The 27,662-nt window shown below is 41.7% G+C and overlaps 2 protein-coding genes across 2 annotated transcripts; both read left to right on the forward strand.

The window, feature by feature from the left end:
• Positions 1-5,850: 5,850 nt before the first annotated feature.
• On the forward strand, positions 5,851-7,899 carry LOC310940706 (cytidine deaminase; the record flags this gene model as incomplete). Its single annotated transcript, XM_083905697.1, has 5 exons — positions 5,851-5,857; positions 5,955-6,071; positions 7,295-7,406; positions 7,487-7,544; positions 7,786-7,899. The coding sequence occupies 5 exons, from the start codon at positions 5,851-5,853 to the stop codon at positions 7,897-7,899; spliced, it is 408 nt and encodes a 135-aa protein (XP_083761823.1).
• A 442-nt stretch (positions 7,900-8,341) lies between these two features.
• On the forward strand, positions 8,342-12,421 carry fis1 (fission, mitochondrial 1). Its single transcript, XM_083905137.1, has 5 exons — positions 8,342-8,401; positions 9,237-9,369; positions 11,036-11,112; positions 11,452-11,557; positions 11,631-12,421. Exons 1-5 carry the CDS (start codon positions 8,357-8,359, stop codon positions 11,732-11,734), a joined length of 465 nt encoding a protein of 154 aa, XP_083761263.1. The 5' UTR covers positions 8,342-8,356; the 3' UTR covers positions 11,735-12,421.
• The last annotated feature ends 15,241 nt before the right edge of the window (positions 12,422-27,662 follow it).

Here is a 27,662-nt window from a genome sequence, read left to right on the forward strand (position 1 = left end):
TCACAAATGGTAAATCATTATTTTATTCCGATTATTATTATTCATTTTATTTTAATTGTGTACAAAAAGTTAATGTTGTATTTACTTACCCTTAAAGGTGCATTATGTAATCAATCTAAAGCAACTGGCCATAAAATCCTCCTAATATGTCACAGAGACTCATAAATAAAATGCATATAACAAACTGAACTCACCAACAACAACAGTACAGACAAATTATTCACACAAAAAATATATATTTTGTGGACTGCAAATCATGTTTGTGGCGCCACCTACAGCCGTCTACCAATCATTGCAGTCAGTAGAGTCTCAGCTGCCGAGCAACCACTTGTTGCCAGTTACGTCTGAGCTACAATGGCAGAGAAAACTAAACCTTAACACCTCAGGATTTTGAATTTGAGTGTAGTAACCGTTTTTGGCCACAATTTACATATGGCGCCTTTAATATTGGTTAAAGGAGCCATGGTATTCCCCAAGAAGCAGGTGAGGGTGAACCGTGTGTCAGCCATTTTTCATTTCACTTCAACAACAAAAGCACTTTTTATTTTATTTGAATTTAACGTAGTTCCGAGTTCACAAATGATGAGTATCGTCACTCTAATAGCACGTGAAGGCAGCATCACCCGTGTGCCGGCGGATGGGAACTGTGAGATTAACTCTTCATTAATTAATTGTGAATTAACAATAGAATAAGTTGATTATTGACTATTACGTAATGACTGACTACTCATGGTATTTGATTACTATAAAAAAAACTATGAATAATAAATAAAAAAAAATAAAAAATCCAAAGTTGTAATAAAATATACTGATCGTTGTTTAGATTATAACCCAATATCTCTTCCTCACCTGCACCAATAGGTGGCGCGTGGATCTTTACACTTCACTTCAATGCAGCTCAGCTCAACAATTGCACAGCCTTTAATGACAATATCTTCTGTAGACACGACCTGTACATGTTTACGTTCTGCAATGCATTTTGGGATATCTACGCAGTTGTTTTCATCCTGTGCCAAAGCCTTAAAGCACCGTTGTCTGGAGAGAAACTGTTTCCAGCTGCAACAGATGTAGTTTGATGCATGGATGGAACACAACTGCACCATCGCTGGTGTAGGGTGGGATTATTAGTGATGGGGAAAGTGTGTTTCTTTGAGCAATTTTATTGTGGTGATTAATGGTTATACTTCTAATGTGTATTCTATAATGTGTGTGGCGAGATAATATTTCTTTAATACTGATTTAAATCGATCGTGCTTGAATTCGAGTGTGTTGGATGTGGGGGTTCTCTCTAAATTTTAACTATTACGAGTCTACTGAGTTTCTCTGTTTCTCGAGCACATACCAAGTGTGTTACTGTACTCAGTAGAAACTCAGTAGTTCTAAAGCCAATTCTTAACAAATTATGTTACTGATTATTTCTATGGATTTGTACATTTCCCTGTAATGTAAAAACTAGGGCTGTCAAAATTAACGCGTTAACGCAGGATGGTTAATTTGTGGAATTAACGCGTTAATATGTTTGAACAGGCAAGGCGGCGGGCAACTGCTTGGGGCCCCGAGCCGATAGGGGGGCAACAACCGACACTCGGAGCCTGAATGCATCAGTGACCAGCTGCATCCCCGTCTCCCTTAAACAACAAGGTTTGATTTGCATTGACATCTCAGTAGGAAACCTCCCTAACGGGGCCCCACATCACCTCACGTTAACCTGTGTGAAGTTATCGTTCTGCAAGTTGTAAATGAAGCTGAAAGAAAATGAAGAGTTATCAATCAGGTTGTAGTTAGAAGAGGAAGAAAAAAAGAGGATGAAGAAGAGAGAAAGAAAGACACACAGTTGTAAGTGGCGCTACTGGCGCAGATACTGATATAATCATAACATTAACAGTCATTGTCTAACTAACGGGGACACAGACAGCAGCTAACATTAGCGTCAGAATGCTAGCTGATGCTAATGCTAACGCTAACTAGTAGAAGTAGTGCTTCTCCTGCTGTGGGTTTAGTTCCCCCAAGAAAACTACTTAACTTCTATACTTTATATTTTGTTTATAATGTGAGTTATTTACAGTGCAATGTGTAGTTTTTTTTAAAGTTATTTACAGCATTTTATTGTTTCTATTTATTTATATTGTCTTATAATGTGGGTTCTTTACAATGTAATGATTATTTTTTACTAAGTTTGTATAGGTTTTTACAAGTTATTTACAGTATTTTATTGTTCTTTACATTTATATTTTCACATACTTTATTTATCTCTCCGTTCCTACAATAAAGAGAAAATTAGATATTTTTTTTGGCATATTTACGAATGGTAATTATTCATGATACACAGCTACCCTGTGATTAATCTGATTAAAAATGTTCTTTTCTTTTGACAGCCCTAGTAAAAACTAATCAGTGTCCATCAGTGTGAGGATTTTGCTCTCTGTTAGGTTCTATAAAGTCAGTGTAGATATAGAGAAATGTGCAATGTGAGGCTTTTTGGATGTAAAAACCTTTTTCATACCATTTATTGACAAAAAAAAGAATAAAGGTGTTGACATTCTGACATCAGGCTCAGAGTTCAGTGGATTTTAGCTGTACAACATATTTTTACTAGTTGCCAACAGCAACATTAACAAACACAATCCTCTAACCAACCACCATATGCATCAAATAACCACACATAAATGATATATATATGTGGACAAAATCAGCCCAATCTGGCAATAATGAAACTAAGCAGCCATGCAACTAAACACCAATATATGATGTCATCTCTTCCTTTGATCTTTATTACATCATAACCCTAATCATCAACAAGATCAATAGCACTGTATTGCCAAAATTGAAGAACACTTCTGGAGCTTGCCAGACAAACGAGACCCAATCGCAAAAACATATCAAAACAATCTCTATCTTGCCACAACAAAGATCTCCAACAAAGATGAAGGTCTCTCTGTTTACCAAAGCAGATAAAAAGGACTTTAAGGTCAAAATAGATCTGGCGGCAGACGGGACAGAGAAGCAGGTCCTCTTCTATGCTACAGTGATCTCCCACCTCTTCCACAAGACCGAAGCATGGAAGGTTTTTCCTGAGCAGAAGGTGGCCTTCCACATCTCCCGTCTGCTCACAAGAATGAAGAAGTTGAACATCATCGGGGGGCGCATACCACGCATGGAAAAGACCAAGTCACTGGCGAAACAGGTGCTGAAAGAGCTCGAGGAGAAGTATCCCGGCAAGCTGAAGTACATGCTGCTCGACAGCGACGGCGATGTGGAGAATATCATCATTTCCTGCCTTCAGAAACACACGGAGAAGCTGCTGAGGAAGAAGGCCAGAGCTGAGCCACTACACATTCCCTCGCTCATATTTCTGCACGCTACTATTTGTGTAACCATTGTAGTCATCGCATTCCTTGCCTTGGTTTGAAAATGACAAGCGTATCTGTCTGTAGAGGCCGCCACAGAGAGTAATCTGTCCCTCGTGTCCTCTTCTTCTACACCAAAGGAGCTCATGTCCTCTTTCAGGACAGATTAGTGTCCTCTTCCCTCTTCTGCACGTGACAAAACCACCTGCCTTTATTTCCAAATGATTCAACCTAAGCTGTCCCTTGAATATGCTCATTTTTAATCATGTCTGTCTTGGGTCAATCCACCTCTGCCTCCTAAATGCATGCAAGGAAGTTTTATCTATAAAGCAATATAGTCCACAGAGACTCCTGCAGTTCAGATGAGGGCAGAACACAGTTTGGGCCACATTCCCCCGTCTGAACCAGACCAGGCCCCAGAAAATCATGAACCTGAGCCAATCTCGAACCCAACACAGTTAGTCTGCGCTGAAGCTGACCCTGATTGTCACATAGGTGGTTGTTTGCCTCCTTAGAGCAATGGCTTTTGCTTCACTTTTGCACCACAATGGATGCGAGTCATGGGGCAATGACCAAACAAAGAGGAAAAAGCCCATTTACCAAAATCCTGGCAAGAAAGTGAAACAGGAAACTGAAAACCAAGATGATGCTCCATGAGCAGATAGAAAATAGAGAGATGACCTTTGATGGCATTCAAAAGTCATACACTCCACGAGTTCATCTTTATCAACTCTTGAATAGATACTAAATTATCAGGGCGAACAAAATGTCAAAGTCATAGTGTAATTTGAAATAAAGTCACAAATTTAAATAGAAAGCTGGAAAATGGATATAATTCTAGTTAAATTTGGGAGTAAGAATAACAATTTTAGTGACCTTTATTGAAATAACTTCTTTCATTAACATTGATGGAACTTCTTGAACAAAAGGTCAGGAAAAGTGCCAACCGTTTCACTCAATGGGAGCAACCGGTCCTGTTGCACATATGTGAGTTATGGAGGTCTACTTACATACATCAACTTGATTTTATGGTCAAAAACCTCCTAGTTGCTGTAAATGAGCCGATAGAAATCTCTCCTTACCGACGCTCTCCTCAGCCGCGCTGTTTCAGACTGAAATCTCTCACCCAGAAGACAAAGTGTGTTGTGATTGGCCAATACCCGGAAATGACATAATTGGCACACCAGCTCTCAGAAGCACAGCTCCCCCCTCTGGAACGGTAGATGCACTGCTAAAGGTGGAAAAACTACTTGATGAGCTAAACTAAGACAACGCAGCACGTTTAGATAATTCACACGGTCAGTCGCTTAGAATTGCCTCAAAGGTAATATAGTATTGCCAATTTTTATATATTTAAATTTTCGTTTAAAGGAGGGTGTTTCACTTCTTCCCAAAAACAAACAGGGGAGGATTTCAGCTCCCATTTCTTTCAAATCTGTTTATATTCTCTCAGGGTTGAGCAACTTAAGGGGAAAAAAAGTCGATTTTTTCTGTAAATACTCACTTTCAACATGCATTTAAGGCCAATGTGTTCGTTCAGAATACACTGTTTTCAATGTGGGACATAAGGCTGTGTAAGTGATACACAACATTGGAAAATGAGTCATTTCAGTCTTTTATTGGGTTTAATGTTGACACTGAGCTCCCTGATTCACTCATGATGTGTCTCATGAGGGTTTTTTACTAGGGGTGGGAGAAAAATCTATTGTAATCATCCAAAACATTTTTGTACAGTTTATTTTTGTAACTTCTTGTAGAAAAAGGCAGCTAGCCTAAACTTTTATTTATGCGAGTTGTTTTTTGTACAGGAAGTACGTTTTTATTTGTTTTGAATGAATAAATGTTATCTTTTGTTTTAAGTTTGCCTTTGTGTGATCACATTATCGCATTATCTGATACAAACTCTATTGTTTTGATGCCATAATTTGCCTTAACACACTATGCATTGTATCAGTTTTTGAATCGAGAATCGATTTTGAATCGAATCGTGACCCTAAGAATCTCAAAAAAAGATTCACATCCCTTTTATTTACTATAATGTTGTTATATTCATGTGCGTCTTTGAATTTGATTTTTTACCTGTCACACTAACAGCATCTACCTCAGCAGGGTTATGCACATTTTTCACTGCAGGCTAATTTCTTGTAAAATGTTATATCTGATTCAGAGATGGTTGTTCATGTGTTCAAATAAATGTTTAAAATGGCATCTTTTGTTGGGTTTTTATGGCACACAATACTTAGTATGACCCCTTTTTTTGCATCTTTGCACCTGGCACATTCTCCATTTTAAGCATTTACAAAAACAAAATTCAGATTCACACACATTCCAAATTGGGTTGGTGACACACCCAGAATGATCAGCCAATGACGAGAGAGTAAACGATGCACGTGCTGCTGCAGCAGTGTCCCTGATGTTGTTATCAGTCCTGGGTTCATCGACGTGACTGTGACCTACAAAACATAGGTGACAAAGTCCAAAAAACTGTCAACACTCATTTGCAATGACAGGTAAGTCTCTCTCTTTCACACACACACACACACACTTTCTCTCTTGTTTATAATGTTGTTTGTCAGATGCTGTTTTGTTGTTCTGTTGTGTTTGTAGATAAAGTTCACGAGCTCGTTTCTAAGTGTCTGCAGGCCCGGGACATGGCCTACTGTCCGTACAGCAGCTTCCCTGTCGGCGCCGCCATTCTAACAGCAGATGGCGCCATAATCACAGGTAACACTCACTCACCAACAGTGGCGTCAAAATGCTGTACAATTCAGGGTTGTCAAAGTCAAATGACCAGGGGGGCCAATGAGCATCGAGTCTGGTCAAGAGGGGGCCGTAGCAGGTGAGCAATATAAGACATTCATGATGATATTGGACAGAATTTCAAAGTAAAAGTAAAAGTTTTCATATAAAATGATGTATACTTCACAATAAAAACATATAAAACAGCTTAAATGTAATTTAATGTTGAGTGTAATAATGAAGCAATAATGACAACTGATTGTCTTATATAATAATTATATTATTTAAAAAATTATTGCCGCGGACCACAAGTTTGACACCCCTGCAGTGTACTTTATTATATTTTATCACTTTTTTTTCCCCCAATGAATTGTAATCTGTAATTTATTTTTTAAAATTTATATTCCTATATGCGTACTGCGTGTCAGATCCAATCTGCATTTTTTTTCTTCAAAATAAGCTGATACTAAGAGATTCACTAGTATGTGAAGACATTTTTAATGATGATTTATTGCTAATATGATTGATGATAACAGTTGCTCTTTTTTATCGAATTATCTTATCTTTATCTACCATACAACATCATTATTATTATTAGTTAATTCACAATCCATAATTGTTACTACATGCGATGTACAATCTGCATTTTACTCAAGTTAAAGGACCATTGTGTGGAATTTAGGTGAAATTTTTTTTTCATTTGGCGGAAGTTGAAGAGAAATAATTTTGTGTACACTCACCTGATCGTATGAATTGTTTTATATTTACATCAGCTCTATAAGGGGCCACCATGTTTTACAGTAGCCCACAAAGGACAAACTAAACATTTTTTTAGTTTTGATGCTAACTGAAGGCTACATAGGTTCTCGGACACACTTGGAAAGGAAGGGTATTTTAGATGCAACGTGAAGCTACACATTTTTATTATTGATTTACTCTTATTCACAAATACACTATATCTGTCTTTTAATATCAGACAGTAAAGCATAATGAATGCATTGTTAAATGTCTGTAAAGTCCGCCTATACTGGCTACAAATGCTGCTTACTCACAGATGCATGATGAACGACAGTAAAATAACATGCATAGAAAGAAATTGAATTGAGGAATTGAACAAGGAAAGTATGAAGGAACATATGAGTGACATGGAAAAAAAAGTCTTTAAAAACAACGTATTCTTGACAACTTATTCCTCAGTTGTATTTCAGGGTGTAATGTCGAGAACGCGTCGTACGGTCTGACCGTGTGTGCGGAGAGGACGGCCGTCCAGAGAGCTGTGGTGGAGGGACACAGACGCTTCACGGCCATCGCTGTGACATGGTGAGTCTGCATCACAGCACCGCACTGACCCTTTAAAAGCTTCCTCCTCTCATGCACTGATCGTCTCTCCTCCTGCGCAGTGACATCAGAGACAGTTTTGTTGGCCCGTGTGGTGCATGTCGACAGGTTCTCATGGAGGTGAGATAACATTTTTTAATGCCATTACAGGCAATAATCCTTATCCTGTGATCAGAACTCGGTGCACTGCAACTACTTTCCAGACTGTACACGATTTCCACACTCCACAAACTGGAACAGTGTGCATAGATCAGAAGCCACAGTCATGTCAAATACTGATACAAATAATAAGCAAATAGAACAATTCATCTTTTTGTTGTTGTTGCCCTTTCACTTTCCTGTGTTCCTCTCTTTCACCAAGTTCGGACCAGACTGGACCGTGTACTTGACCAAACCGGACGGTTCGTACAAAGAAACCAGCCTCAGTGAACTGTTGCCTCTCGCCTTCTCCCCGGCGCACCTTGCAAAGGACTAATAAAGCTTCAACTGCATGGATGCATGTTATTGTAATCAAGGAAAAAGTCTTTACAGTATTTTTTTTTTACAGTGAAGACCACTTGTGGAAATGTATATGTAAAAATATCTTTTGAATTGGTTCATAAATAACACTGTAATGGTATTATTAAAGTTCACATACATAATCAATGAAGATTCTTATATTAATATGTATATTATTACTATTATAGTATAATGTTAAAAAACGGATGACATTGCCTAACTAGATAGATCAAAGAACAACTTCATATCAAAGGACAAAGCTTTGACCTGCTTTCACCGAACTGTGATAAATACCCTAAATTCGAACAGTAGAGGGCAGAATCACGCCTCTCAGTGTACAGCCTGCAGGAAATTATTATTAGAAGAAGAAGACAGCGACGACGATGATGTCACGTGTGAAAAAGTGGGTGTGTGTTCCATCTGTATCCGGAAACATGGAGGCGGTAGTGAGTGATGTCGTAGCTCCGGAGGACCTTTCAGTAAGTTTTCACTTTACTTAACCATTTCCACTTTCATCAACTTACACTTAAACACACGGTACACCTGCGCTTAGTCGCCCGCGACGTCTACGCAGTGTGTAAATGCGGGGAAATGTCACGAAAGACGACGTGTTTGCGACATAAGACCGCGGCGACACTTGGTTAGCTAATGCTAGTGGTCGTGTTTACGTCAATTATGCTAGTTGCATCATGTAGCATATGACGGACGTTAATAACACGTCGGTCGTGGCAATATTAAGTCCTCCGTGAAAAGTCTTTGTGTAATTATTGATAATGCTTTTGAAATTGATAAACAAATCAACTTCGTCCAAATGAGGCGATTAAGGAAATGTTACCGTAAATCTATGTATTTGCTTTCGCTTTTGAATACCAGTTGAGCGTATTTATTATTACTTTATTGGATCTTAGTGTTTCTTCTCTGTTTTTATGTGCTGTGTTTTGTGTGTTTTTTTTTAAAACAAACATGACCTTGATGTATCACTTACTGTAATGCTCTGTGTTTATTAAATATGACACTGAATTAAGGTTTCAAGACCAGAACTTGATCACCCATGCTGTTTATCGTGGTCTCATTTAGATTATTGTAATGCGATTTAGTTTAACTAAACTGCTGTTGCCTGTCTTCTCTCACTGATTGTTCTTATCCAATGTCTATTTACACCGGTCTTCAAAATCTACTTTTTATGTGTGTGCCTTTTATTTACTGTGAGGCACTTTGTGATTTTTGTCTGTGAAAAATGCTATCGAAGTAAACTTTGCTTGCTTGCTTGCTTTAAGTTTTCTGACAGACTACATTTGATTTTTGCTGTGACAGAAATTTGAAAAGAAATACAACAGTGAGCTGGCGAAGGGAGCCGTCTCTAAAGACACTAAGTTTGAATATGCTTGGTGCCTGATCCGGAGTAAATTCTCGCATGACATCAAGAAAGGCATTGCACTGTTGGAAGGTAAGTCAAACAAAATGTATGCATGAAAACATCCACTTGTTTATTTTCGAAGCTAACAGAAATGAATATCTAATGGAAACAAGGGCTGAACAATATATTAACGTCATTGCATCATCAACATGCGCAGTGTACAACTCGATAAAGATCTATACACTTGGACTGCGATGAATGTGATCTTAAGGTAAAGTATTTAGGGGGAGTATAGCTTCTCCTTTCTCAGTCATGTGAAAAAGATCTGTAACACAATTAAAACTAACTTGAACTGTTTTGAAATGATAAGAAACTGCTTGACAGTTGAGTGTACCTTGGTATTTCACAATTCAATGACACTGTCATGTCTGTCTTGTGGGCTGACTGTCTGGTCTTAGTCCAAACAGGCTGTATTTCAGCCCCCAGATGGTCTTTACAATCGTGCCTTAAAACTCTTGGATAGAAAACAGATAAGGTACCATCAGTGTCATATTTAACTAAATACAAGATCTTTTATTATATGTTTTATACTTAGTTTACTTTTATATTATCACCATCTACATCTGTCAATGTCTGCTATAAAAGCCCTTCAAGACATGTTTGAGCACTACACTCGCATATTGTGTGACTTATTCAAAATACTTGAAAGTTAGTTTTTGCATTTTACAACCGACCTTCAGTCGTATTATTCCGTTCCAAATATCACAGATTTTGACCGGCATTAAGTCATATACTGCATCGATGAGTCCACTTACAGAGAAATCGGCAAGCAAACTTGTTGTATTCAAGCTGTTAAGGCATCTGTCATTCCTTCTGGAAAGCACCCGTTGGTTTGGTTTTATTTTGCAGCATGGCAGCAATCCCAATGATGTGCCAAATGTTGAGGGAGGTCGCACAAAATATTAAACTTTCATGGAGAAGCAATTTTGTTGTAAAAATGTTTCTTATTATTAGTATTATTATTACTATGCACTTACTACATGTTTCCTGTATTTATTGGTTGTGCCTTTAGATAAGTGTGTTTATTTGTTGCAAATCAAACCGTTATCGCAATATTCCTAATATTGTGCAGCCCTAAACTGAAATGTTACACTTTTTACACAGCCTTTAATATGTTTGTGTTTTTTTGTGTAGTATTATTCAAATTGGTCGATCTTAAATATCACAATGAATGTCACATCACTAAAAGTGGACAATAGTGGTTTTAAAGCTTACAGAGAACAACAAACACGTGTTCAACAGAAAAAACATTTCACGAGTCTGAGGTTCAACATTCAAAGCAGTTATATATGTGTGTTTGTACAATGCACAAACATTATATCGATACATATTGACCTTTGGTTATATTGCTACAGAAGAAAAATTAGATTGTGGTAAGTTATCGTCAGTGAATTGTTGCCCTAGTTCATATCTTTTGATAAGTTCAAATTGTGTGGAAATATTTACTATGAAGGTCTTTTAACTATTGCTACTATTACTTTGTTATTACGATAACAAATAAAGTATTTGAATTTTAGGAAAGGTGTTTCATCACTTAACGTGACTGTTACAACTTGTATATTTAGATTATCCTTAACATTTCCAAAAATGGTTTAAACTGTGCATAGTCCATTGTACTGTATCTGGTGTCATATTATGCTGTCCTCCAGGATACAAATGTACATTTTTCATGGTCTGAATATTGTTTCTTTTTTAGAGCTCGTTCAAAAGGCATCAAAGGACGACTCGCGGGACTTCCTGTTCTACCTCGCAGTGGCCAACTACAGACTCAAAGTTAGTGTTGCATCATGTGATATTATTTGAATCTTGACCGTTTACACATTTGAGTTAGTTCAGTCAGTATGTTCACATGGAGAAAGAAAAAAGTGGGGCATAAATTACTATTATTATTATTAATAGACGCTAGTACACAGAAAACAGGTGAAAATAGAGAAACATGGTGAAATCCAGACTATTGCACTTTTATACTGACTAACTACCTGCCTGCTAAGGTTGCTTCGGTCTGTGAGCTATCGGGTCTTATTCGTTTTTTTTGTTGTTGTATTTTTTAAAGCAGCCTGTACCTCGGTACATGTTAAAGTGCGTTCTTTTCCTAACTGTTTTTTTCCTCAGGACTATGAAAAAGCCCTGAAATACATCCGGACTCTTCTTAGGAACGAGCCAGGGAACAAACAGGCTCAGGAGCTGGAGAAACTCATCGAGAAAGCTTTGAAAAAAGGTATTATTTCAAAAAATACACCTAATTTTGTTTGCATATGTTTTCATCCTAATGTCTGTATTTTGTCGCTCAGATGGGTTGGTTGGCATGGCGATCGTCGGGGGAATCGGTCTCGGCATGGCCGGTATAGCAGGACTCATTGGTTTGGCCGTGTCAAAGGGAGCTGCCAAATCCTAACTGGGACACGAGATGATGTGTTTTTATTTTGCTGGACTCATACACTGACTCTTCTTTGCATAAAAAATCTAATAAGTTAAGTAAAGAGAACTTGGAAGGATATAACATTATGGTTTGATGTACCAGTGATTAACCTGTGTTCATATTTAACAGGGTTGAAATTCACAAATACACAAGATATTATTTTGCTCCTCACGCTTTTTGTATTACACGTGTATATAAGAGTAGATAAAGTGCAGTGCAAGTTCCATGTCATTCTGTCAGTTTGCCTCATTCCTATGTTGACGTTAACATTTTATATAATGGAAATCTTTGTAAAAAAAATCAGGAATGGTTCTGCGTCTTATCTTTTTCCTTACTTTTGACTTAAACAATGGTAAAGGAAAGTGTCGGCTGTGCAGGAGAATGTGGAGCTTGTTGTGATTAAAGTAACAGGTTGTTTTCAGTTTGCCGGTGAGCTGACGGTGTCATATACTGCTGCGAGAGAAGTGCTTTCTTTTCAGTTGCACCAAATACACCTTCAGGTTAAGGGAAGGCAAGAACTTATTGGACATGAATACATTTTGCCCTTTAATATGCAGCATTTAAAAATGTCACATATTTATCTGTGTTGCACTTATTAATTAATTAATTAATTAATTAATTAATTAAATAATTAAATAAATAAATAAATAAATAATGATTTTGACCCGGGAAAACGTTTTTATGCTCCATAATTGTGTGTTTTTGGCTGTTGAATCACAATCATATTTTTTTAATGTGTATAGATACAGTGGGTACGCAAAGTATTCAGACCCCCTTACATTTTTCACTCTTTGTTTTCATTTGCAGCCATTCCCTAAATTCATTTACATTGATTGTTTTCCTCATTAATGTACACACAGTACCCCATTTTGAATTCAGACCCTTTGCTGTGACACTCGTATATTTAACTCTGGCGCTGTCCATTTCTTCTGATCGTCCTTGAGATGGTTCTACACCTTTATTGGATTCCAGCTGTGGGTTAATTCAGTTGATTGGACCTTATTAGGAAAGGCACACACACCTGTCTGTATAAGACCTTACAGCTCATGGTGCATGTAAGAGCAAATGAGAATCATGAGGTTGACGGAACTGCCCGAAGAGCTCAGAGACGGAATTGTGGCAGGATGCAGATCAGGCTGAGGTTACAAAATAATTTCTGCTGTACTTAAGGTTCCTAAGAGCACAGTGGCCTCCATAATCCTTAATGGAAGTCTGGGACGACCAGAACTCTTCCTAAAGTTAATTGCCTGGCCAAAATGAGCAATCAGGGGAGAAGAACCTTGGTGAGAGAGCTAAAGAACCTACAGACCACTGTGGCTGAGCTCCAGAGATGCAGTGGGGAGATGGGAGAAAGTTGTAGAAAGTCAACCATCACCGCCCCTCACATCACATGACCCTCAGCACACAGCTAAAATGACAAAGTAGTGCTTTCGGACCAGAAATAGAAATATGCTACTCATAAGTACGTTTATAAGTGTGAATTTGCAAATACGTAAGTGTATAATCACTTTGAAATAAACAGAATAGCTTGGTTTTGTAGCCTTTGAATAAACCTTTCATATATTGTATACTTGAGCCCTTAGAACACAGATCATGACTATGTTTATTATATTATTATTATTATATTATGTATATTACTATGTAAGCATCTGATGAAAGAAACATGCCACTTCTGCACAGTTATTGCTATATTTTATATCACTTCTAAAAATGCAATGTAAGATGAACTAGATAGATTTTGTAGCATTGGTGCAAGTTCGCCAAAAACCGCCCCAACCTAATGAACGTCTGTACCAAGTTAAGTTCACGTGCGTTAAACCTGACATCAGATGACCTAATAGAAGTTTTTTGCGTCAGTCTTTATAGCCCCACCCGGTCGCAGAAATCCGTGAGTTTGGGATATGTTCAGGCCTTGAAAAGTTGTGCAAGAACCCTATTTAAATTTAATTGAGTAATTTTTTTTTTTCCCCCACAAGGAAATTGCGTTTTTCAAGGCAAAGTTAATTATAACTGACTCAACAACACATAGATGCATTTTTTTAAAGCCTGAACCTATGACCTAAATAAACACACACCCCCAGGATGTCCATATAAGTTGTCTGTTATTCCCATGGCAAATTACCATGGGTGCACCTGAGCGCTAAGGGTTAATCAAAAGCTTTGTTTTACAGATGCCCAAATTCACATTTTTAAACCAGAAGTGTGCGACAAAAACAAAAAAAGGTGACATCTTTTCTGGTTTTTGAAGGCCACGGTAGAGCGCAAACAAGACAGGGTCAGATGAGGAGGAGTAGCCTAAACTGTGCAGACTTCACTGATTGTTTAAGCTGTACTGTACAATAGCAGGTTATATAAATAAATGAATAAATTATGTGTGTTGTTGCTTAATGTGGTTAGTCATACAGATGCACTTGACACACAAATCCACAAAGTGTTGGGACATCAGATAAAGTCTGTATTAATTGGTCGTAAGGAGATTCCGCCTAATCTGTTGTGAAAGAGCCGTTTTTTTCCACCTCTCTAACTCTGGAGCTGATCGATTTATCCCAGTTATTTTAATAAGAACCTTTTTATTGATGGAGCAAAGTCCATTTTATGATCCTTTTCTTATCACCATTTATTGACTCTGGTAAATACTGCACACACCTGAGCTTTGAAGAACATTGTGGAACAGCAGGTAGTATTATTATTATTATTATTATGAACATTGTGTTTGTTTTCAGTCTTCAGTGTGGATCGTTGCCTCCTAGTGGGTAGTAGTGTTACTGCAGGTGGGCCATGAGAAAGGTTTTTGAATTTTTCAGTTTGGAAATTAAGCTTTTGACTCTGAGATAGTTTTTATGAATTTAACGTTTTAAACATAAATGCACGTGGGAGAGAATATGCTGTGTTTTACATCGCAGGTTGGAGGTCAGAACTGCATTCCAGTGAGATGTTGAAATAAAAACAAGACTAGTGGGCTAGTGGATACCAGTTCGTAATAACGGCCTATACTGCAAACATTTTTAACATTTAATTGCCAAGTTTGACTTTCTGGAATTACCATTATGGATATCTGTGATGTTATTGTTACTCGTCAAAACTACAATTTCTGTATTTGACCTTTGTTTCCGATATCTACAACGTGTCTTTTTAAATGCAAACGTCAAGCATATTTATTCTTAATGGCTTTTAATAACCAGTAGGGTGGTGACAGTTTTTATTCTTGTGTGTTTTTAATTCATATTTATGTTCCATGAATTTTGTTTCAATGCTGTGTGTCTGTAATGCTTTTATTTTGTAAAGCACCTGTGGGTTGTTGTAAAGGGCTTCAGAAATACATGGACAGTACATTAATGACATGCATGAATGGCAAAAGTGACATCATTGTGACTAGTACAAACAGAACTGCAGATATCTGAAACAACAGTGTTGATTAGTATAGAGTGACATTGCAGATTTATCAGGACTGAATATCCTGTCCACTGATTAAATGTTAAAACTGCTTGCTGTACTCTCTTACACAGTATTACACATGCACAACGTGTGTTCTATTTCATCCTTACTGACCGCCAGAGGCGGTGCTTTAGCACTGAATGTATCCATCTTGCGCATGCGCAGGTCGAGTGTTTATACCAACAAAGTCACCCATGACCCCTGATGACGCCGGCTAGCCTATATCTTCCGGTGACATCAGAGGATCTGTTCCTTTTCATCTTCTCGCGTTGCAGGTAGACGCATGTCAGCGAACTCTAGCTGAATTACAGCGTTCATTGCCGCTTCGTCGCTGGTAGCCTTGCGACAATCTGTCGGAGCTGCGAGCTGCTCGCCCTCCAAGGGCTGCGACGAGCGGAGACGGAAGGTTCGTCCCGGTTCGCCGCGGACACTCCGAAAAAAGAAGTTTGGATCAGCCAACGCTACTACTGGCTGAGTATACTGAGATCTACTTTGTTAATATATCGGTGACGGCGTTGTACGCTCCCGACATTTTCTGTTGTCACGGGCGCTAGCGGTTTAGCATCGCCTGCTTGAGCTAGCGTCTGTATAACCGGTACACAGTACCCGCTTTGTGTTGTAGTTATAAATCACGGGTGTTCTGTACGTCGGTGAAGCCAGCGTACTCGCTGCCGCTCCCGACATCAGTACTCCTGCCGTATCCGTGAGTAATCTTACAAGCGCTTACGGCTTTCTTTGTTTACTTTTACCAGGTCGGTGAAGACAGTGTGTGCACTCTCTCTCCCGACATTAAGTCTTTACGGCGCTAAAGGTTCATTACCTGACTTATCGCCTGTGTAATCGGTACACCGCCGGGGGTACCCGTCTTCAGTTAGTACTACCGCTACCCGTGAATAAACGTACATTACCGGGTGTTTTCTACTTTTGACCGTTAGCCTTGAACAACCAATAAGCTAACCGTACTAAACGCCTGTTGGTGAAGGCAGCGTGTTCGCTCCCTCTCCCATCACAGGTGTATACACTACCCGAAGAGAAAGAGCAGTAACAGCAGCATATCGAGCTGCGTCTGCTCGGTGGTGACAGTCCGTATTCGGCGCAGCAAGCTGACCTTTGCTGGTGAAGGCAGTGTTCTCGCTCCCTCTCCCAGCATAGGCGGACGCCGTTGGCCTCATAGTTAGTGTGAAGAACCACTAACCCTACCTACATTCGGCCGTGCGACACCTGTTGGTGAAGGCAGTGTTCTCGCTCCCTCTCCCAGCATCTGTTGCTTCTCCCACTCTACAGCCGCCGACTGTCACCATGCTTGGGGACCACTCCTGTGTGACCTGTATGGCCTCCCTGCAGCCGGAGGACGGTCATGATAGGTGCCCTCCGTGCCTTGGCCTCGGACACCTGAGGGAGGGGCTGTCGGAGGATCCGTGCATGAACTGCAGCTTCATGCCCAGGGCAGTGCGGGTTGCCAGACTGGCTGAGGTTGAACACCTGCTGGGTCATGCTCCGGAACCGGACCAGCTGACCCCAGCCCAGCGACTGCCACCAGCACAGCCTAACCGACCTAAGCGTCGGGCTGCAGAGGCTGTGGGCGCCTCCTCTGGGAAGAGGGCTAAGGAGTCTAGGCTGGCCTCCAAGGTGGACCAGTTGACAGAGGAGTTAAACCAGATGAAGACCCTCTTCCTAGCCATCCAGTCTGGGACCAGTGCAGCGGACGCGGATGTTCCCGCTCCCCACACAATGTTCGAACCAGATGAGGACGTGCTCTCTGTGGCAGCTTCAGCCACCGAGTTCACAGACTATGGGGCAGACCTGGTTCCCCAGGATGCTGCCTCTCATGCCTCTGGGGGGAGCTCCTGTTCCTCAGCTCGCAGTCGCGGTGCTGGGTCAGGGGATGACTCCATGGGTGCCATCATTCGCATGGCCCTTGCCCGCCTGCAGGTGGATATCCCGCAGGCTCAACCGGCTCCCGCCAGTGCCTTTTTCAGGCGTGAACCAGCCCCTACCACCTTTACTGTGCCTCCGTCGGATGAATACCTGAGGGAGCTGCATGCATGCTGGAGAGATACCAGAGCGCACTCCCATGCAACAGCCGATGCCCGGGCCCTGGCAGCCATGCAGGACGCAGCCAAGTTCGGCTTGGCCCACATGCCTGCGGTCGAGCCAGCTATAGCGGCTCTCATCGTTTCACCCGATGAGGCTCTGAGACCGGACGCCAGATGCCCACGTCCCCAGTGTCGGGCTACAGATGACCTGCTCTCTAGGGCCTACGAAGCAGCAGCACGCATGGGACGCATTAGCAATTCCCTGTCCCATCTGATGCTGGCTCTCTCAGCATCCCTCCAGGAGGCTACGCTGGACTCTTCCATCCACAGCCTTAGCGATGCTTCTCTACAGGCGTTTGCCCTGGTGTCCAGAGAGCTGGGGCGCCTAATGTCCACACTAGTTCAGGCTCGCCGCCAGGTGTGGCTGGCACAGTCACCTCTCACTGAGGCGTGCCGGAGAACCCTCCGCAGCATCCCGGTGGAACCTGGTGAGGTCTTTGGGTCAGCTGCCGTACAGGCGCTCGAGCGTACAGTTCAGGCCAGGCAGACTCGACAGCAGCTCTCTGGGCTTCACAGAAGTATGCCTCCTCCAGACAGGCCTAGGGTCTCTCCAGCTCCCCCCAGGCGCCACTCCCATCCACAGACTCTACCCAGTGGCTACCCCAGGTCTCGGCGACCGGTTCAACAGCCAGCTCAACGAGGGCCTCAGGCATTTCGAGCCCCCGAACGATTGCCCTCTAGATATCCGCAGACCTTCGACGCTGCCCGTCGTCCCCCCAGGGCCCCTAGAGGCCGGGGGACCAGGCGCTGAGAGTCTGGGGCCGGTCGTCGGCAGTTTTTTCCAGCAGCAGCTCAGCTACTGGGCTGCTTCCACCTCGGACCCCTGGGTGATTTCTACCCTAACCTACGGGTACAAACTTCAGTTCCGACGCCGGCCCCCAAACCATGGCCGGGTCAAGATGACAATCATAGGCGACCCGGCAAAAGCCCGTGCCCTCAAACAGGAGTTGTCCGCCCTCCTGAACAAGGGTGCCATCGAACCAGTAGACCCCCTGTCATCGGGGGGTTTCTACTCGACCTACTTTCTAGTGGAGAAGAAAGATGGTGGACTCCGCCCTGTCCTCGACCTAAGGGGACTCAACAGGTTTCTGAAGGTCCTGAGGTTCCATATGCTCAGTACCGCAGAGGTTCTGCGTACTGTGGCCAGAGGGGAATGGTTTACCTCAATAGACCTGAAGGATGCATACTTTCATGTCCCCATAGCACCACATCACAGGCAATTCCTGCGGTTTGCTTTTCAGGGTTGCCATTATCAGTTCAAGGTGCTCCCGTTCGGCCTCTCCCTTTCGCCACGGGTGTTCACCAGATGTGTGGCAGCAGCCCTCTCAGCCCTGCAGTCGCAGGGCATGAAGATCCTGCCATATCTGGACGACTGGCTGGTCTGTGCACCATCCCGGTCTCAGGTGACCAGAGACACGGCGACTCTCCTCTCACATGTGGCCCAGCTCGGGCTCAGAGTGAACTTCACGAAGAGCTGCCTGGTTCCCTCACAGAGAACACTTTTCCTGGGGATGACCCTGGATGCCGTTGCCATGAGGGCCTATCCATCACCTCGGCGTGTAGACGATGTCCTCCGCCTCCTTCTCCTCTTTCAGAAGGGCCGCTGCTTGCGCTACGTCCAATATATGCGCCTCTTAGGCATGCTGACCGCTGCTGCCACTGTGGTTCCCCTAGGGTTGCTGTCACTACGCCCCCTTCAGAGGTGGCTGAACAGTTTCCATTTAGACGCCAAGCGACACCGACACAGGATACTCAGGCCGTCACGGCGCTTTCTCATCGCTCTGGCCCCATGGAGGGAAAGATCATTTCTCCTCCAGGGCATGCCCATGGGCTCCATCGCATCCCGTCGAGAGACTGTCACAACAGATGCCTCCCTCACAGGGTGGGGCGCTGTGTGGCAGAACAGGACAGCTCGAGGCCTGTGGAACGCACAGGACCGCTTGGAACATATCAATGTCCTGGAGCTACGGGCAGTGCACATGGCGCTGCAGTTTTTTCTCCCATTCCTAGGAAGGAGGCATGTGCTGGTGCGGTCAGACAACGTCTCAACCGTCTCCCACATAAACCACCAGGGAGGAACCAGGTCCGCACGGTTGCTGCAGGTGTCCCAGGACCTCCTGTCGTGGGCGGCCCCCCGCCTAGCCAGCGTAAGGGCAATGTATCTGCCGGGGGAACTGAACTGGGCCGCAGACTCCCTGTCACGCCGCAAGCCTCCACCAGGGGAGTGGCGGCTTCACCCAGAGGTGGTGCTCAATATATGGGACACGTTCGGCAGGGCAGAGGTGGATCTCTTTGCCACGGAAGAGTCGACCCACTGCCCCCTCTGGTTCTCACTGACGGAGGAAACCAGCCCTCTGGGTCAGGACGCTCTCGGCCACGATTGGCCAGAGAGTCTACTCTATGCTTTTCCACCAGTGCCTCTGATCCTTCAAATTTTGCAGAGGGTCCTCCAGCAGGGCCACAGGCTGCTACTGGTGGCCCCCTTCTGGCCAGGGAGGGCATGGTTTCCTCTGCTGCACAGGCTCTGCCACGGCTCACCGTGGCGTCTCCCCGACAGGTTGGATCTCCTGTCTCAGCTCGGGGGCCAGGTCTGGCATCCCGAACCTCATCGCCTCCAGCTCTGGGTTTGGCCACTGCAGGGCCCGACCCGCTGCTGGCAGAGTGTCCAGAAACCGTCCAACACACCATACTAAATGCGAGGGCGCCTTCTACCCGAGCACAGTACGAGAATAGGTGGAAACTGTTTTCTGCCTGGTGTTCAGACAGGGGTGAAGACCCTGTGCACTGTCCAATTACAAGAATTCTCGAGTTCCTACAGTCACTCCTGGACAGCGGACGGTCCCCTGCTACTCTGAGGGTCTACGTGGCGGCCATTTCCTCTAGACACACTCAAATCGGTGACAACACCGTGGGGTGCCACAGACCTGTGTCCCTCTTCCTAAAGGGAGCCCTGAGATTACAACCTCCAAGGGCAAAGAGAATCCCAGCCTGGGATCTGCCCCTGGTGCTGGATGCCCTGTGCCTGCCCCCCTTTGAGCCCCTGGCGCAGGCGGACTTGAAGTGGGTGTCTACTAAGACTGCCTTTCTCCTTGCTATCACTTCAGCAAAGCGTGTCGGGGAGCTACATGCTCTCTCTGTGAGCGACTTGTGTCTGAGGTGGAACCCAGATGGCTCAGGGGTCACTCTGTGGCCGAATACGGCTTTTCTTCCTAAGGTTCTGTCAGCGTCAAACCTTAACCGACCTATTCACCTGGCGCAGTTTATTCCCCCAGCAGGGGAGGAAAGGTCAGGACTTCTGTGTCCTGTCAGGGCCTTAAGAATCTATATAGATCTGACCACAGGCATAAGAAGTTCAGAACAGCTGTTCCTCTGTTACGGAGGCCCTAAGAAAGGCCATGCTCTTTCCAAACAGCGACTCTCGCATTGGATCGTGGATGTCATCACCCGGGCGTATAAAAACAGCGGTCGCCCCCTGCCAGCTGGGGTGAGGTGCCACTCTACGAGGGCCGTTGTTACATCATGGGCGGCGATGCGCAGCGTGCCCCTGGGAGACATCTGTGATGCGGCATCGTGGGCATCACCAACTACCTTCTCCAGATTCTATCGGGTGAATGTGGCCACCCCCCACCCACTGGGTGTGGCCCTGCTGCCCGCCTCTAACGTTCCCTCCCACTGAGGTACGTACTGGCATTCCTCGTGACTCTGTTGTTATGGTCATCCAGTGCTAAAGCACCGCCTCTGGCGGTCAGTAAGGATGAAATAGAACGAGAGTTACTTATGTAACTACGGTTCTATGAATCCTGGATGACCGCCAGAGCGTTCTGTCACTCAGAATCCTCGTGGTTTCGAGAGAAGATTCTACAGGAACAGATCCTCTGATGTCACCGGAAGATATAGGCTAGCCGGCGTCATCAGGGGTCATGGGTGACTTTGTTGGTATAAACACTCGACCTGCGCATGCGCAAGATGGATACATTCAGTGCTAAAGCACCGCCTCTGGCGGTCATCCAGGATTCATAGAACCGTAGTTACATACGTAACTCTCGATTTACTGTGAACCAAATGTGACACAAGTGCAATTAACAGTAAAAGAAGCAGTGTTTATATGTATTTGTAGCGTAACGTACTTTATTTCTACAGTATAGCCCTTTACAACTACCCACAAGTGCTTTACAAAATAAAAGCATAACAGACACACGGTGTTAAAAACAGAAGGTTAAAAAAAAAAAAAATTCACAAAACATTTTTAAAAAAAATAAAAGAATAAAAAGTGAACTAAAATAATAAATTCTGAATGTATGAGTGGCAGCCATCTTGTAATCCCATCAAATCCAACTTTACAATAGGACAACAGCAAAACAATACAATAAACAGTAACCGTATGAGTGGCAGCCATCTTGTAATGTCGGGGTTGATGGGTTAAGAAATTGGAAATCTAACTTGAGAGGTCATTCCTTCAACAGAGATGACCCTCAGCTTGTACATTATGACATCTGACCACAACTGGAACTCAGGGTTAGGGGTAGGGATGGGACGATAGCACTTTTTTTGTGTCAAATACCGATACCTAAAGCAAAACCTTGAGTATCTACCCATACGGATGTTATTCCGATACCGCCATTTTAGTCCATTTATGAACGCATTTTTAAAGACATAATTCTCCAACTGTGTAACAAATATTGCTGTCCCAAAAAGAAGAAATAAACAGCCCAAACATGACTCAGCTAAAAAAAAGTTTTTTTAGTTTACCTTTTTTTCTTCTTTTTTTTTTTTTTTTACAGTGTTTTGCATAGTGAAGCATGTGATATATAGGAATTTTGGATTGTACCAAATTGTTATGTACTGATACTGACTGATACCAATTCCCATCCTAAGTTTTTTGTGTTTTTCACTATAAAGTCACACTTTAATTCATCAAAAGAGTTGCAAAATGAATAGAAAATGTACCATTAGAACACCGGAAATGGGCCTCTATACACCTTTATACATATTCTATTAAAAAACAGACGTTTACAGCTAGAATAGTCGTTTACCACATTAACAATGTATAGAGAGTATTTCTAGTAGTTTTCCTTAAAAAATAAGGACATTTCTAAGTGAGCCCAAACGTTTGAAGGGTAGTGTAGATGTGACATAAACACAGCTTATTCTAAACTTTCCTATACTGTACATTCGCATAATAAAGTTTGGATATGCAGATATAAGAATCTGAAATTCCAAAAACGTGCCGTGGAAAACGTGCCAAGTTCACCCTGGGGAGAAGAGATTGAAGTCACCAGCATATTTTTATTTTTTTTTTACGACGGGAAGGCTTATTGAGACTATCAGTTGTGTGGCTGTTATCAGCCTCGTGGGATGTTACTCATTAACCCACCTGTCGGGACCGAAACTCCACCAGGGACATATCAGTGAAAACAGTCCTGTGGTGTGAAAGAGGTGATCGAGTGGGGAAACGCAAACATGGAAGCGGGTACAAGTCTCCCAAACGTGGATCTCTTGAGTGAAGACAATTTCCATGGTTTTCTTTTTTTAAACGCAGGCGTCTCTCCATTGTCAGGTGTTAACACCAGTGACTCATCAGTGTCATTTCAATCAGCTTCAGTGAGTTTCAGTCACAAGGGCCAACGTTCATTGACGGCCCACTTGTTTTAACACGACAGAGAGATATTAATGTGTAATCACCATAAACAAAGGGAACACACACACTCTCTGAACACTGTGTATTACATCCTGCATAAATGTCACTGTACTTTGAAGTTACTGGATAATCCAGTGGAACAGCACTTCATTGTGTGTCACAACACATCACAGGAGGCGGTAAATTTTCTCACACAATTAAAGTGGATTTAATGTGCACATAAGATTTCTGCCTAATGCTATGATTACGCCTCATTTTTATTTTGCGGGACCTGACGAGACAAAGAGAAAACCAAGATTCTGGACTTTTCATTCTCTGCAAAGAAAAACGTTAACATATGAAAAAAAAGGCGTTTGGTGACTACACTCTTAGAAATAAGGGTTCCAAAAGTGTTCTTCTACAAGAGCTGAGGTTCTACCTGGAACCATTTGCGTCTGGAAAAACCCTTTCCCGAAGAAAGGGGTTTTTCAAGGGTTCTTGGTAACACTAATGGTTCCAGTAAGAACCATTTTCTTCCAGAGAACCCTTTAAAACCCCTTTCCCGAATAAAGGGTTTTAAAAGGGTTCTTGGTGGAACCCTCCAAAAGGGTTCTAGGTAGAACCTTTATAAATAGGTTCTACCTGGAGCCAAAAAGGTTTCTCTATGAGGACAAGCCGAAGAACCTTATATGGTTCTACTTAGCACTTTTATTTCTAAGAGTGTACTCACAAATGTTTTAGTTTGTTTCCATGCTTTCGCTTGTACAAAATGTATTTAAAGTCCTAAAGTCCTTTATCTCTCATGCAACATTTTAAAAACCTTCACCTTCAATTAAAATATTCCCCAAAACTGCTATAGTATACATGCTAATGTCTTGTATGACAATGTTTACACTCGCCTTTCAACGTAAAAGTTGTAAATGACTTCACTGGGTAAACCTAAATGACTTACTTTTTTTTAGTTCAATTACTTTAAAATAGCTATAAATAAAGTGGTTTAATTCACACTAAATAAGCACGTCGTCTCAGCATTTCTTACTAACTTTAATTATTTTAAATTTAAATAACAAATTGTCACCCAACTCAAATTTTTTTTAAATTAGTTAATTTCATTCAAACTAAATGAAAATTTTGAAATACGTTGAATTAAAAATGGTGTACACTTTAAAATCTACTTCAGTCGGTAACACCTTAATTGAAGAGTAAATGCAAACTAAGTATAACTTACCTGCTTTAGTTTGCATTAACTTGGGTGTAATATTTCTGTTTGTCAACCATGTTGTTTTGTTGTTGACGACAAAGTTCTGTGTCATATTTTGTTGATCATGCGGATGCAGGAAACCACTTTAAATGGCTTTAAAAATTTAATTATTTGGTCAAAGTTGTGTTTTAAATTGTTTTATAAACTCAGGAACACGTGTCATACTATACATCGTGAAGTAAACAAGAAAAATAATCTTTTTTAATTAAAGTCCGGCACATATGATGGTCTTAAAGTCTTCCTTTTAATAACTCATCCAGCATAGACAGACTAACCTCTATTTTTTGTTATCTGTATCTTCCATGAAGTGCAGTAACAGAGTTTTTCCTTGAAAGCACATGAACACACACACGGTTGCAGTCGCCGCCTCCACAGATATCATAAAAATCTGATTTTGTCTATATAGACGAACCCAATTCATCAATCATCTCATCTGAAAACACACAAACTCATCAGTTTGTTCAGTGAGCTGTAAAAACAAACGTTGCAAACAGCGCAGCCGTAAAAGCGAGGGCTTTATGGATGAGAGATGGAGCTTTGCTTTAATGAAGAGATGGAACAATTACGGTTTCTACCAGTATTTGGAATTAAAAAAGGGTGATAAAGTATTGTATTGACACAAAGACTTAAAAATCCCATTCAAAACCATGAGAAAGTGCACATAGAACCCTAGGAACGTTTTATTTGTTCCTATCAGGATGTTTCAGTCTTCTCTGGTCTTCCCTTGGAAACAAAAAACAACTCTTTTCATAACAGTACGTGAGCTTCTGTCATTTCTTATCGCGGTTGATAAGATTTCTTAGCACTGTTGTGTGATTCTAATTATCTCGTGATAGCTTTCATTCGCAGTGCACTCTCATTTCCTGACGTCATTTTTCTTGCGCCTATGAAAATGACATTTTAATACCAGCTGTTCAAGAATATAACCATTATTTATTTATTTAATTGTGTTTATGTGTTTCACAACTTTTTCTGGAGTCGTCACCGTTGATTTCCTGTGAACAGTCAGTTCAGCTCTGTTGCCATCGATGTCTGGAAAGCTTATTCTTGACCTTTACGGGTTTATTGGTGCACTGACCTCTTCACCTCTGCAGAGAGAGTCGATGGCTTTTGTCTGTGAAATGTGGGTGAGGTGAGATTTTGTCTGATTATTATTATTATTATTATTGTTATCATCATTATCAGTGAGGTGAACTCAGTCTGGCCTGGATTTGGCAACATTGACCCCAGCAGCTATCAGCAGGATTTTTCATGGAGACACAAACAAAGACACTTCAACCTGGAGCTGCAGGCAACACAGTGATTATAATAACTAGGACTGCACGCTAGAGCTGCAGCTAACCATTATTTACGTAAGGGATTAATCTGTCGATTACTTTCTCGATTAATCATTTGGTCCAGAAAATGTCAGAAAATGTAAAAGAAAAAAAAAACTTCTACTGGAAATTACGATTTTGTTTTGTCTACAAACCAAAATGATTCAGTTTGACTGATTTCTTTGTTATGTGGAGCAAAGAAACAAAGAAAATATTCACATTTAAGAAGCTGAAAGTTTTAATAATGAAATAAGCTTCAAACCGATTAATCGATTATCAAAATAGTTGACGATTAATTTAGCAATCGATTAATAATTGATTGTTTCAGCTATCACACTAGTGTCCCTACAAAAGTGTCCCCCACTTTTGTTGTTAGATCAGGGTTTTTTTTAAATGCCAGTGTGACAAAAAGTGCTTGGACGAGTTCGCTCATTTACCTCGGGTGCAAATCACAAAGTGGATGTCAAAATAGCCGACTTCCTGTTGAGTTGAGACCATGATTACGGTCGACTTTTTTGTTTGTCTTGTTCTATAACAGAGATGCAAGCACTGCGTATGCCACTTTGCCCATGTGCACTGTGAGAAATGCAGAGTGCATCTTTGTCTGAACAACTGTTTTCAAGTCTACCATCACTCAAAATAAAAAGGTTGTGAACCGCAAAATTAGTAAAAAAAATAACTGAAATGTTATGTCTCTCAGACTTCCACCCTGCCACTTCCATTGCTGCATTGTTTTTTGTTGGATTTATTGAATTTGTTGATTTGTTTGTGTATTTTCTTTTTAAAGGGCCCATATTGTGCAAAATCAACTTTTTAATCATTTTAGTACTGATATTTGGGACTCAGGGGGCCATACCAGTCCCCAAAATGTGAAAAAACAAGACTCAGTCATGTTTTAGTGGTTCCACTTAGTGTAAGTTTAGGCGATAAAACACGTTATGTTTAAACCTCCCGCGGAGTTACGACATAGCGAGCATTTCACCGTGAATGTTGGCCAAAAAAGTATATTTGAGCATTGTGACCCGCTGTATCAAATATGATACATTAAAACTCCTATGTGGAAATTGATATTTTAAAAAATAAATAATAATAATAACAATAATGTTTGTTCAGAAGGACCAATAAAGGCTCCAGTTTCAAAGAATTTGAATTTTCTGTCAATTATTTAATGGTTTGGGCTGCACAGGGTTAAATTAAAAAACAGTCAAGTGCTGACAACTTTCCAAATATTATAAAGTGGCAGGTGTGGCGCTGACCTTGTTTCTGATTCATTTAATGTTATATTCATTGGCAAAAAGTGCTTTTCCTTCAAAATGAAGGACATTTCTAAGTGACCCCAAACTTTTGAACGGTAGTGTATGAAAAAAAAAGGAAATACTCCAACGTAAGAATCACATAAGAAAGACCAACAATGGACTCAGTGTAAAAATGATATTTATATGAACAGGTTAAGGCCGATTAATGTGATATTTTGTGGTATTTTGAATTGGGAAATGATTTGAATAAAACCGTGTGTAATAAACACACACACAGTCGCAGTGTCATCAAGAGCAACACGCGAGCGACCATTGGACCCTGAACCGATAAACACCTGTTCAGTTTCAGGGGTGTAAAATGCAAAAAAAAAAAAAAAAAAAAAAAATGTGTGTGTTTATCTGTTTTCTGGCGTAAACACTGACCTTGTCAGGACCATGGAGACCAAACCCTGGTCCTAATGAGGCAGGACCTCATTTCAGAGGAACTGATCAAGTTTAGGGTTAAGATTCCATTTGTGGTCGGGTTAAAGGTTAGTGTTTGGCTTTAACTAAGTATTGTTTCAGGTTAGAGATAATGCTTTGTGTTGGCCGTCCTGTTGACTGGAAATCAATCCAGTGTCCTAAGACGGATAGCTGTGCACTCGTGTGTGTGTGTGTGTGGGTGTGTGTGTGTGTGTGTGTGTGTGTGTGTGTGTGTGTGTGTGTGTGTGTGTGTGTGTGTGTGTGTGTGTGTGTTTGGGGGTGGAGAGAAAGCCAAAGTCATATAAATGATTATACATATCTACAGAGCTGCACACATCTCACAGACGTCTCATACACACTCTCACTCTCTCTCACTGTCTCTGTCTCTGTCTCACACACACACACACACACACACACACACACACTCTGACAATTTTGACTTTCATCTTCATCCATCAAGT

The sequence above is a fragment of the Microchirus variegatus genome (genome assembly GCF_963457635.1).
Source record: "Microchirus variegatus genome assembly, chromosome: 2".
Classification (NCBI taxonomy): Eukaryota; Metazoa; Chordata; class Actinopteri; order Pleuronectiformes; family Soleidae; genus Microchirus; species Microchirus variegatus.